The sequence below is a fragment of the Coregonus clupeaformis genome, chromosome 21 (assembly GCF_020615455.1).
Source record: "Coregonus clupeaformis isolate EN_2021a chromosome 21, ASM2061545v1, whole genome shotgun sequence".
NCBI classification, from domain to species: domain Eukaryota; kingdom Metazoa; phylum Chordata; class Actinopteri; order Salmoniformes; family Salmonidae; genus Coregonus; species Coregonus clupeaformis.
Genome location: NC_059212.1, coordinates 25,892,232 through 25,904,689, shown reverse-complemented (window position 1 = coordinate 25,904,689; position 12,458 = coordinate 25,892,232). Strand labels below are relative to the sequence as shown.

General features: G+C 44.9%; 1 protein-coding gene across 3 annotated transcripts in view; it reads right to left on the bottom strand.

The window, feature by feature from the left end:
* Nucleotides 1-12,458, bottom strand: part of LOC121535151 (ephrin type-B receptor 1) — a 325,240-nt gene continuing 312,782 nt past the window's right edge. For all 3 annotated transcript variants that reach the window (XM_041841921.2, XM_041841922.2, XM_041841923.2), the window contains 4 exons: nt 6,217-6,366; nt 2,108-2,301; nt 1,822-1,977; nt 1-1,203 (listed from right to left, as the gene is read on the bottom strand). In XM_041841921.2, coding sequence (XP_041697855.2) covers nt 1,089-1,203; nt 1,822-1,977; nt 2,108-2,301; nt 6,217-6,366 — 615 coding nt within the window. In that variant the 3' untranslated portion in view covers nt 1-1,088. The remainder of the gene's footprint in view (nt 1,204-1,821; nt 1,978-2,107; nt 2,302-6,216; nt 6,367-12,458) is intronic.

Below are 12,458 nucleotides of genomic sequence, written 5' to 3'. Positions count from 1 at the left end.
ATGTCAGGAATTGTGAAAAACTGAGTTTAAATATATTTGGCTAAGGTGGATGTAAACTTCCGACTTCAACTCTATGTGCCACGTGCAATTGTTTATGTCTGATTTCAAGACACGTAACAGATGAAATACCTCCCAAATGAAATGTGTAACTGTTACTGAGGTTAATATCTTATAAAATGACCAGGGGGATTTGTAAATTTCTCACTGGGCACATACGTCAGTTCAACATAATTTTTTTATTTACATTTGGTTGTTCTCAACTAACGTGAATTCAACGTGAAATCAACAAAAAATGTCACCATGACATTGGATTTAGGTTCAAAGTTCGGTGAAAAAAATATGGAATTCCCTTATGTTGATTACTTTTGCAAATCCAATCAGTTTTCCACGTTAATTCAACATCATCACATTTATTGTTGAAATTACGTGGAAACAACGTTGATTCAACCAGTTTTTTCCCAGTGGGTTGAATTTCATGCTTGTTTTATTATTTAAAAGTGGAACATGAATTGTCACGAGTATGTCCCGAAGTTGATGGGTTTATTGATCCCCTGGCCACTCTCTGGAAGTCACCCTCTGAGTTCCGTCAGCAACACATGACAACGGAGGGCCCTCTGAACGAGTTGGTAAGGGAGAGGGGGTGGTTTGGGATTCACCAATGAACTTCCTCTTCAAAATGGCTTCCACTTGGTCCTCCTCTCCAGTCTAATATCATCCAGTCAAGACTCCATCACTGTGTCAGCCTGTGGTTGTCGTGAGGTTAGATTACAGTACAGTACGATGATATTACATACTGTAGAACTCACAGATTAAGATTTGAAAAAAACTGTCTCTGAACACATTGAACTCTACATCATAACTCAGTATAACTCAGATTAGTGGAAGGTGATAGTTAGTCTTCGTCTGGACCCTGGCCTCCTGGGTAATGATGTTTGATTATATGTTCGATGGGATTAGATGAGAATGATAGTCTCGACCCTGGCACGTTCCGACGGGTCGGGGGTCATTCGGTGAGGGGTGTAGTCCTTTCTGCCGTAGTCCCTGCCAGCCCGAATGATGCCCGCCCCGTGGCACGGCGCCCCCTCCAGTCATGCCATGGCAGTGGGCGACTGGCATTGGCTCATCTGCACCCGCATGGAGGCGACGTTACTGAGGATCTTCTTCTGGTGGCCCGCCAGGGTCACACCTATCCTCAGGAGGTCTCTGGTGATGGGGAGGGAGGGAGACAGGAAGAGAGGGATAGGAAGAGGGAGGGAGAAGGAGAGAGAGAGAGAGCAAGAGAGGAAATACATCAGTATTGCTTCTGCAATGCCTCAACTGTGTGTGCTGAAGAAGCAAGTACATAAACAAACATTAATTTGGTCTCTAATACATTTACATATATAACCAAAGCCCCAAATAATTAATTTCAGGATGGTTAGCCACTGGCTGTGAAGGAGAAAACAACAAACACATATTCCATTAACTTTGTCTGCCTCTCAGTGATCAAGCTTTTGTTCTCTTTGATTGACAATTAAAACCATGTCGCTACATTTTTGAAACAACATTTTGAAGCCAGGAAGATTTCTTAGGGCCAATATTTGGACAGGATCGTTTTAAATGAGATGTGTGTGTACATGCATGCTTGCTCACATAAGTGTGTCTGTGTATGTGTGTATGTGTGTTTGTGCATGCATGTACATCTGTGAATGCTTGTGTGTGTGTGTGTGTGTACGCAAGACTGCATGCGTGTGAGAGCCTGCATGAGTCTGTGCATGCTTGCTCACATGTGTGCACGTGTGTGTGTACTTCTGTGCATGTGTGTGTATGTGTTTGACTCACTCAGATGTAATCTGTGCCACCAGTTGCAGGGAGGTGAAGCCAGAGTTGAGGAAGTTATCTCTGTACTGGGTCATCTTGATGGCTCCCAGCCACTCCTCCACTGAACTGAAGGTGTTGAAGTCTGGGATAGAATGATCCAACAGGGTCTGGGAAGGCCTGGAGGAGGAGAGGAAGAGTAAGTAAGAGAGAGAGAGAGAGAGCTTTGATGGTGGTGTGCAGGGAGGTTTAGACTTTGATGTTATATAAAGTAATAAACTACATATACATTAATGTATGCTACACTTACACTGCAGGGATGCTTGCCACTTGTTTGAGACTGGCTGGGTTGCGGATCATCTTGTCCAGGGTGTTGACGATGTCAGTGAAGCGTGGCCGGGCGTTACGGTCCTTCTGCCAGCAGTCCAGCATGAGCTGGTGCAGGGCTGAGGGGCAGTCCATGGGAGGGGGCAGCCGGTAGTCCTGCTCTATGGCATTGATCACCTGGGGATGGAGAGGGTGGGCAGAAGGTCACAAGGTAGTCAGTCAGGGTCATGTTAGGCAGCACTATTGTGGAGACGGCAGTAGGTGGTGAGTGGAAGGTAGTCATTAGAAGTTGATCTAGATATGGGTCTAATCTCGCTCAGGGCGATAAGATAGATGAGGTCAGTAGAAAACCATTGCCAGACAGGACCATTGGGAAGGCCAATTGCGAAAAGATCTGAGGGTAGTCACTAAACTTATGATCAAAGGAGATCAATAATGTGTAGTCTGCTAAATGATGTAAATGTAAATGTAGTAAAGCAGAGAATTGTGAGAAAAAGCTGATGTTTGTAGAGGTTTTTATGTTTCCCTTTCACTTTCCCCTCTTCCTCTAGACCCCTGTGCCGCCAGGCCCTAGTTGTTCCGTCTCATTTTGTACTATTGAGTGGTTAGTGAGCAATTCACTCAGCGTCTCCTTTATAAAAAAATATATATATAAAAAAACAATGTGAAAAAAAGTGTTTTTCGGACAAGATCTGGTTTTCGGACACGTGAAGTTTCGCATGTACATTTTTCAAATGTTTCCTATGTTGTCTAAGGTCTAAGGTCCCTCCCAATGTGTTCTCCAATCTCATAAAACAGTTTAGAAAAAGGCTCAGTACCTTTATCCTCGCAAGGTGAGGTATTGAAAGGTATAATGTTGACCCCTATCTTTTGGAGAGAAAAAAATATGATGTACTTGTTAAACAAAATCTCCTTCTCTGAGCAATTGTATTAGTATAAAATAATAATATAATAATAATAATAATAATAATACAAAAATTACCATACAATATAGCTCAGTATTTGTATTATGTATTTTATACAGTCTTTTATGCTCATCTTTATCAAGGGTGCCAATAATTATGGACATGACTGTATAATCTGACACTGCGGGAATGTGACTTGGGAATAGGCTGATTGCATATACAGTACAGTAACTATGGAAAGAGTAGTGCTGTCTCGCTCTATAAATAATAATAATAATATGCCATTTAGCAGACGCTTTTATCCAAAGCGACTTACAGTCATGCGTGCATAAATTTTTGTGTATGGGTGGTCCCGGGGATCGAACCCACTACCTTGGCGTTACAAGCGTTGTGCTCTACCAGCTGAGTAGCATGTTAATATGGTATACCATATGATGGATTGTTAACCCTTGTATGTAGAAGCAATCTTTCAAATTAAACGGTTGAATCAGGGCAAAGTCAGGAAAAGCCGATATGGGATAGAGATTGTAGGGTGTGAAAATGAATTATCATCAGAAATGGGAAGATGCTCTATAGGTGCCCATGCTACCACTGAGACTAGTTTAATTCAGCAGAATCTTGACCAATTGTGCATATGGGGAAGTGTGTGTGTGTGTGTGTGTGTGTGTGTATGTGAGTGCATGTACATGCATGTGCGAGTGGGCATGTGTATGTATGTGTATGAGCACACAGACTTGTGTATTTGTGTGTATGTCAGTGCATCATTTGTGTGTGCTTTTGTGTGCATACTGCATGTGCGTGCGAGTGTGTGTGTGTGTGTGTATGTGTGTGTGTGTGTGTGTGTGTGTGTTATTAATGTACACAGCAGGGTTTACGTTAGGAAAATGTGGTTCCGCACAATTGACCGGCAACATTTTAATTTACCGGACATTTGAGAAATGTACCGGACCCATATGTATTGGCTGTGTAACCCGATTAGGGCGTCCATCCACGGTGCTCAGAATGACAGAAATCACATTTAGGATATGGTAATTCATATTAACAGAACATGCAAGTCGAGGATGCAACGATGTGCTGTCCTTATTACCGAATTCTGATGTGCACTTTGAAGATGTTAGAATAACTGTCCACATTTACTTTTCCTCAGCCAACAAGATGAGTAATGAACAGGAAAATCACTAGCCTATGTCAATCTACTATAGTAGAAAAGTTTAGGCTACCTTTTCTATTAGTCAGCTTATCGAGAATGAAATAGCCTATTCCAAACAGACTTTGGGACAGTTGTAGGACGATAGATCGCAAATACATACAACCAGTAGGCCTAGGCTACATGAAAAAGCTTGATCCTGCAACAGAATGTTGATAAACTATTATTTATTCACATTATAAGTGCAGCAACGCGCACAATGCAGTAGGCTAAGCGCGAATGTTCGTTCCATAATACAATTACCGGGAAAACACCGTTGTCAAAAGGACACTGCACATGCGACAGAGATGAAAATATCTGTTAGACATTTAGAAAGAGAGGAGATCTTATCTGCTACTTTGAAGCAAGGTATGACATGCCTTAAAATATGTATTAAAACGTTCAGGTTTCAAACAATTAAGTACCGTAATTTTCGGACTATAAGCCGCGCCTTTTTCCCCATTTTTTGACCCTGCGGCTTATATAACGGTGCGGCTAATCTATGGATTTTTACAGCTAACGGCCACTAGAAGACCTCCTAAATCTATGGATTTTACAGGTTACAGTCCACCAACTTTAACTCTATGGGCTCTATGACCGGTCCGCGCCCCCCACCTTTAAGCGGCGGGCTCCAGCAGGAAAAGCTGGAGGCCGGAAAAGAGTGAGACAGGTAGCGCGCAAAAGTAAAAGTGGAACCGAGAGTGGTACGAGAGACAGAACGAGAGACAGAACGAGAGCAAGACAGACAGACATTACGAGAGCGAGACAGTTTGTCTCTTTCCCGACAATCCCCTCTGTGCACGAACCCTTACATATGGTAATTAAACATTAAAACACCTGCGGCTTATAGTCCAGTGCGGCTTATATATGTACACATCATTCAATATCATTCAATTTAGCTGCTGCGGCTTATACTCCGGTGCACCTTATAGTGCGGAAAATACGGTATATGTTTTCAAAATGCATACTGCCTCCAACTTATTGCAAAGTGGTTTGTGACGCACTGATGAAGCCTGCCTTTCGTTGCCGTTTGATGCCGAGTTCAAAACAACTGGGAACTCGGAAATCTCAGACTTCCGACTTTAATCTCAGACTTCCGACTGAGAAAAACCGTTTTGAACGGTCATCCAACTCGGAATTCCAACTCGGGAACTCGGGCCTCTTTCTAGAGCTCCATCTTTCCGACCTGAAGATCACTGACGTCATTATTTGACCTCGTATTTCCCAGTTGTCTTGAAAGCACCACAAGATGCTGCAGCAGCAGCTCTTGCGCTGTCTGACAGATTTTCCACTCAAAGGCTCTGTATCTGTATGCTGTAGGCGTGTGATAAATAAGATAGCCTACATAACGAATATATTGTACACGCAGCAATTTAATTCCACTAAATTATGCAAATGTCCCTATAGAACGATAAGCATGACCAGTCAAATGTATTTCCATCAGTGAATAGGCTAAAAAGCATTATTTCGCAATTGCCGGCGCCAACTTTTTTATCAGCTTTTCAATTTTTTTTTACTGAAAAAAGCCGGCTAACAGAAACCCTGGTACACAGATATGTGTGTGTGTGTGTCCTGACTGAAGAGAACAGCAGGCCATGCTGTGAGCAGTGCCAGGCCTCCTCCCTGAGTGTGTGTCTCACCAGTCGATGCCTGCATGCTGTCCCAGAGAGAGAGTTGGCGGCTGTGGATATGGAGCTCATTGGTGTGTGTGTTTGTATTGGGGGGGGGATCTCTTCATTGTCAAGGACATTTCCAGTGGGAATTCACAATTGTCATATTAACGGTACAAATGTTGACACAACTGAGTTGTTATGTGTTTGAGAGGGTTCCATTCTATGACACAACATTACATACTAGAAGGTTCACCTTTTATCTGAATGCACATACATTGTAAAAAGGGCTTTCTAAATTAATTTGATTGATTGAAATTTGATTGATCTGAATGTGTATATTTACTTAAAACAATAAAGTTCAAAAGTTCAACATGACAATAATACTCACATCCTGGTTAGACATGTCCCAGTAGGGTCTCTCTCCGAATGACATCACCTCCCACATGACGATGCCGTAGCTCCACACGTCACTAGCTGAGGTGAACTTCCTGTAGGCTATGGCCTCTGGAGCTGTCCACCTCACTGGGATCTTACCCCCCTGAGCGAGAGGGGGAGAGAGGGGGAGGGATAGGGAGGGGAAGGGGGATGGATAGAGAGAGAGGGTGGAGAGTGACAGAGAGAGGGTAGAGAGAGAGATAGAGAGAGGGTAGAGAGAGAGAGAGGGTAGAGAGAGAGAGGGTAGAGAGAGACAGAGAGAGGGTAGAGAGAGATAGAGAGAGGGTAGAGAGAGAGAAAGGGTAGAGAGAGAGAGGGTAGAAAGAGACAGAGAGAGAGAGAGTAGAGAGAGAGAGGGTAGAAAAAGAGAGAGAGAGAGAGAGAGAGGATAGAAAGAGAGAGAGAGAGAGAGAGGGTAGAGAGAGAGAACGACATGATTAGTCCAATACATAAATAAAAAATCATCATTCCAAACCAAAAGACAACTGCAACCCCTCCATCCCTCCACTCCGATTTCCCCCCATCTCCCTATCGATCCAGCGGCAAGGGATTGTAACTCTGCCCCCCTTCTTAATATGATCTGCCCTTCATACATCGACCCACACCACGTCTCTCTCCTCCGAGTTTGAATAAATGGAGAGAGAGAGAGAGAGAGGATAGAAAGAGAGAGAGAGAGAGAGAGGGTAGAGAGAGAGAACGACATGATTAGTCCAATACATAAATAAAAAATCATCATTCCAAACCAAAAGACAACTGCAACCCCTCCATCCCTCCACTCCGATTTCCCCCCATCTCCCTATCGATCCAGCGGCAAGGGATTGTAACTCTGCCCCCCTTCTTAATATGATCTGCCCTTCATACATCGACCCACACCACGTCTCTCTCCTCCGAGTTTGAATAAATGGGGATTTGGTTGGGGTTTGAGTGCGCCTGTTGAGCGTGTCTGTTTGTAATTGGACTACCTGGGCCTGGGGCGAGTCATGCATGGATCTGATTGAAATTGCCGGGTGGCTTGTTTAAGATTCCCTCAACACACACTCACCTGTTTGTGGACCACTTGGTGGTTTCCATTGTATCCGGCCAGGCTAGGCCAGCTTAATAATGCCAGTTAGTTCAACCTGTGAATGTCTAGATAAGTCGGGCTTGAAAGGAGAGACGGGAGAGCGAGACAAGGCCCACCCTGCTCTCCTGGCTTTTTCCCTCAGGACCGAGAGGTGTTTTGTGTGTGTGTGTGTGTAGATGCGTGCATGTGTGCATGTGTGCATGTGTGTCATCTGGTTTTTGCTTGTGTGTGGCTGTATGTGCATGCACAAGCATCAGTGAATGTGTGCATGTATGTGTGTGTGTGCGTGCGTGTGTGTGTGTGTGTGTGTGTGTAGAAATCCAGAGGACTCAAACTCAGCTCATTAAGGCCCAGCTCTGAGTGTTTGACCTCTGGGAGCTCCTGACCCTGAACATGATGTTAACCTCTGACCTCAGTGAAGGCTGGTGTCAGGGTGCATGGGCCGGGAATACAGGCCTGAGCTGTTACAGAGAGAGAGAGAGAGAGAGAGAGAGAGAGAGACAGGGAGGTGGAGGGAGGGAGGGAGGGAGGGAGGGAGGGAGGGAGGGAGGGAGGGAGGGAGGGAGGGAGGGAGGGAGGGAGGGAGGGAGGGAGGGAGAGAGAGAGAGCGAGCGAGAGAGAGAGAATGAGAGTGTGTGTGTGTGTGTGCCTAAGAAAGGAAAACAGTATTTTATCTAAGAGAGAGGGTTCTGGAGGGTTCATATGGAAGTAAGTGTGTATTTGTGTTTCTTTGAGAAAAAGAAGAGTGAGTGATATCCATCTAAGGTCTGATTACTTTTCTGCTTTTCTCATATCTCTTCTTAAAGTATCTGATCCCAGACACCAAAAGGCTTTCTCTTGTCTAAGTTCTGTCTCAGCTCTGTGTCAAGGCTATAGAAAAATACATGAAACTCCATCCACACCAATGAAAATAAAGACCAGGCTCTCATCTCTAACTTTGTCAGAGCCATGCTTCAAGGCGACTATTTCAACTTGGACACACCAAATGAAAAGAACTACAATACATATAACTAAATATGAAATAACAAAACACTGCCTCTTCCATGTTCCTCTCTCAGAGCTGTGATCTTAATGCTTTGTATTATAGCCTCTCTTGATCATCCCCCTCTTTTCCTCTCTCTCTCTCTCTCTCTCTCTCTCTCTCTCTCTCTCTCTCTCTCTCTCTCTCTCTCTCTCTCTCTCTCTCTCTCTCTCTCTCTCTCTCTCTCTCTCTCTCTCTCTCTCTCTCTCTCTCTCTCTCTCTCTCTCTCTCTCTCTCTCTCTCTCTCTCTCTCTCTCTGCATCTGTTCTCTCGCTCTCTCGCCCCGGGACCCTGGGGGGATATGAGCTCTGTCGTCGCCGTGACCTGGGTAAAGATGCTAGCCGTACAAGAGCTCCGTGCCTCCCTGCTTCGCTTTGCACTGGTCCTAGCAGATAGGCCAAGGTAATAACATTTTCACGGCTGCCACGTCCACGAGGCAGCTATGCAGATCATTAGTAATTATCGCTGTGGGCGAGCTATCTGCTAGCAGCCAGGTCAAAACGACACTTTAATAACACAAAGTGCTGCAGAACAAAACAAGCCGGACAGGCAAACAGACAGAAGAAGGCAAATATATAATAAAAGCATTGGATGCAGTGGAGGCTGCTGAGGGGAGAACGGCTCATAATAATGGCTGGAACGGAGCGAATGGAATGGCATTAAACACATGGAAACCATGGAAACCATGTGTTTGATGTATTTGATGCCATTCCACTGATTCCACTCCATTACCACGAGCCCGTCCTCCCCAATTAAGGTGCCACCAACCTACTGTGATTGGATGTTTTTTTCTTTATTAACTCAGGAGGAGAAAAGAGAGAGAATACCCCAGGGAGGGAGAGAGGGAGGGGGGAAGAGAGGAGAGGGGGAGGGAGGATGGGAATTAAAACGGGTCTAGTGTCAACACAGCCAAACAGACACTTTGTGAGCCTGGGAGAATGGAGAGAGAATGTGTGTGTGGATGTGTGTGTGTGTGTGTCTGAGCCAGAAAGCCATTTCATTCACAAGGCCGACAGTACAAGCCAGTAAGAAAGGAAGATGCTGTTCTCTGTGGTGGCCTTGAGTCTTAGAGAGCACACACAGACTTATGCCTTCATGTAAAACAACTACACAAGCTGAACGATACAACAACCTCCAGCCAAGCTCCATCAATCTCTTCAGCTAGCTGCTCATCACATAAAGAATATGCATAATGCATTTCATTGAGAAATCTTAATGTCAGCATGAGAGCATAATTGTTGTTCTCTCACGACCCTTTAGAAACTACATTATATATACAAAGGGACTCCACAAAACAACAACAAAACAATAACAACAACAGTGATATACTTGATTATTGCAGACCTGCCATACTTAGAAAAGGAGTTTCACAATGACTCTCACTTCAAACAGACAAGTTACCTCCAGATCACCTTCAAGTCAACAAGATGAGCTGAGACGAAGTGATTGGTCTTGACTAGATGTGACAGCTTGTAACAGGTCGTGACCCGTTGTGACAGGTAAAGTGACAGGTGTAGTGGCACATCTGGGGTAGACCTGCTGGGAGCAGAGCGGGCAGAGTGCTGTCAGGGTTAAGGAGGATCATGGGACGTGGTGGATGGTGTGGCGTTTTGTGACAGACAGGTGCAGAGTGTGTGTGTTTGGAGGAGCTCCCTTACACACGACACACACATGACATGTGGGAAACATGGGACAACTGCAATTGCTACAGTAACGTGTACTATGATAGATGCAGTATGTGTCCAGCAATTCAACAGAGTATGTCACTGGCGATCTATAGACTGAAGGGAAACTAAAGTGTCAAATGGCAGTGTGTATCGCTCTAAACAAACTGGAGCAATGCCCTGCCCTGGTGTCCCAGGAAACGTAGGCTAAATACCCTGCAAGCTCTTCTCCCACTGAACTCCTCAATCCTCTAACTCTCTGTGTTTTGTTTTTCATTGCTGATGCATGCAACCTCTGCCACTCCATCTCTCTAAGATATATCAATGAGTACCATCATGTTTTTCTTAAAGTAGCAGCTGTCCCCAAATGCAGATTCATTCCCCCCTGGTGGAAGACAAATCTGTGAACTCCCAGTAATGCAGCAGACACACAGCACTCTGGCCAAACGTCTATGTGATCCATTCCTAAACAATGCACACTCAAATGGTCCCGAGCACATTTACTTAGGCTAGGCAAAGTGCTCCATCAACTGCCGTTTATGTCCTGAAAGCAACGATTGCTGGGCAGTCTGCCCAAAAAGAGTAGAGAGAGGGAGAGGGGGAGAAAGAGAGAGAGAGAGAGAGAGAGAGAGAGAGAGAGAGAGAGAGAGAGAGAGAGAGAGAGAGAGGGGGGGAGCGAGAGAAAGAGAGACAGAGAGAGAGAGAGAGAGAGAGAGCGAGCGAGAGAGGATATGATAGAGAGTGAGAAAGAGAGAGAGAGAGAGGGGGAGAGAGAGAGAGAGAGAGAGAGAGAGAGAGAGAGAGAGGATATGATAGAGAGTGAGAAAGAGAGAGAGAGAGAGGGGGAGAGAGAGAGAGAGAGAGTGCAGACATCCCAGGGACTGTCTGGGAGAGGCGGGCCCTTCTACAGTTCCACTGTCTAAAGCGCAATGGAGAATAGGTTAAAACGTCAAGGGAAGTTATATTTGACTCCATGGAACTATTTCAGGCATCATTTCACAAAGTGCCCACATACAGTATTCTACTGCTATTTATTTCAATTATATAGTTTAGTGTAGGAGTCATATGAGTCTATGACACACAGGTGGTCTCAAAGTGGTATTAAATCCGACCTTTGATAAACGTTGTCTGTGTAGTCTTTTGCAGTTAACATATTCCTTCAGCTCTTCAACTCGATGACACCACTTCTGCTTAATAGAAATGCCCCCTCCCCTTGTGCAACCTCTATCTGGGCCACCGATGACTCAGGGGCCACCAGGGGCCCCTCAAATTAAACCCAGCGTGAATCCTACGTTATTATCATGTATTTTTGCACATCCTTGTTAGGCTTTTTCAGAGGTTTAATATTAGACTACGACCTTGGCTTGTGTAACCGGGTGACATCTTTATTCTGTCCCCTTGAGATGACTCTAAGAAGTTGGAAAATAGGCAATTACAGCTCACAGCACACAGACTAATCACATAACAGATTGCTTGGGTTGTTTAAACAAGAACTGATGTGTCTCTACTCGTGTCAATGGGCGGCAGGTATTATAGCAGCTAAGAGCGTTGGCCCAGTAACCGAAAGGTCACTGGTTCAAATCCCCGAGCCGACTTGGTGAAAAATCTGTCGATGTGCTCTTGAGCAAGGCACTTAACCCTAATTGCTACTGTAAGACGCTCTGGATAAGAGCGTCTGCTAAATTGTAAATAATGTAACTGTGTCACAGCGTTTTCTCTTCCCAGGAACTAGCATGCTGTGACCCTCTGTCTCTCTCTCTTTGAGGAGCCATTGCGCAAAAACTAGAGAAGAATCTGACATCTAATTTAATCTGTAGTAGCTCGCAGTTATACTAACTGACGGACTGGCCAGCAACTTCCCATGATTGTCCAATGTCAGTCTATGGACTGAGGTCAGTGTTGTGACAAAATCCATCTCCCACATTACATTTCGTCCCCCCTTCAGTGTGCTATGTAGAGGATCACCATGTCTGAATCATGCTCTGCATCCATACAGGCACAGAATGCCCACCTCAGTCATAGACAGCAGCTTGATCTGTCACACATGACAGGAGGTATAAATCAAGCATGAAAACACATGGTTTCCCTAGACGCCATGTTCCCGCTTTGATAAAGGAGTCTAGGTGGACCAAATGGCAACTTTTCTCAGAGTTTTTCCACTTCTTTTTCACTTCTTTACTCAAGGATGCATTCCCCTGAAGTCCCCTGTAACTTTTGCCACATCAATATTTCACACCAGTGACAAACAACACAAAAGGCTTTGGGTGGTATGCCAAAGGGAGAGAAGGGTAGGAGAAGGGTAGGAGGAAAGGATGCAAATAGAAAACAACGAACAGAAACAGAGGGTGGATAGAAGGTAGCGGAGCGGAGAGAGCAAGAATGTCAGTGAGGTCGCGGGGGTTTGATGGATGAAGTATGTTACTGGGCTGTGGGTGACCTCGCCTCTC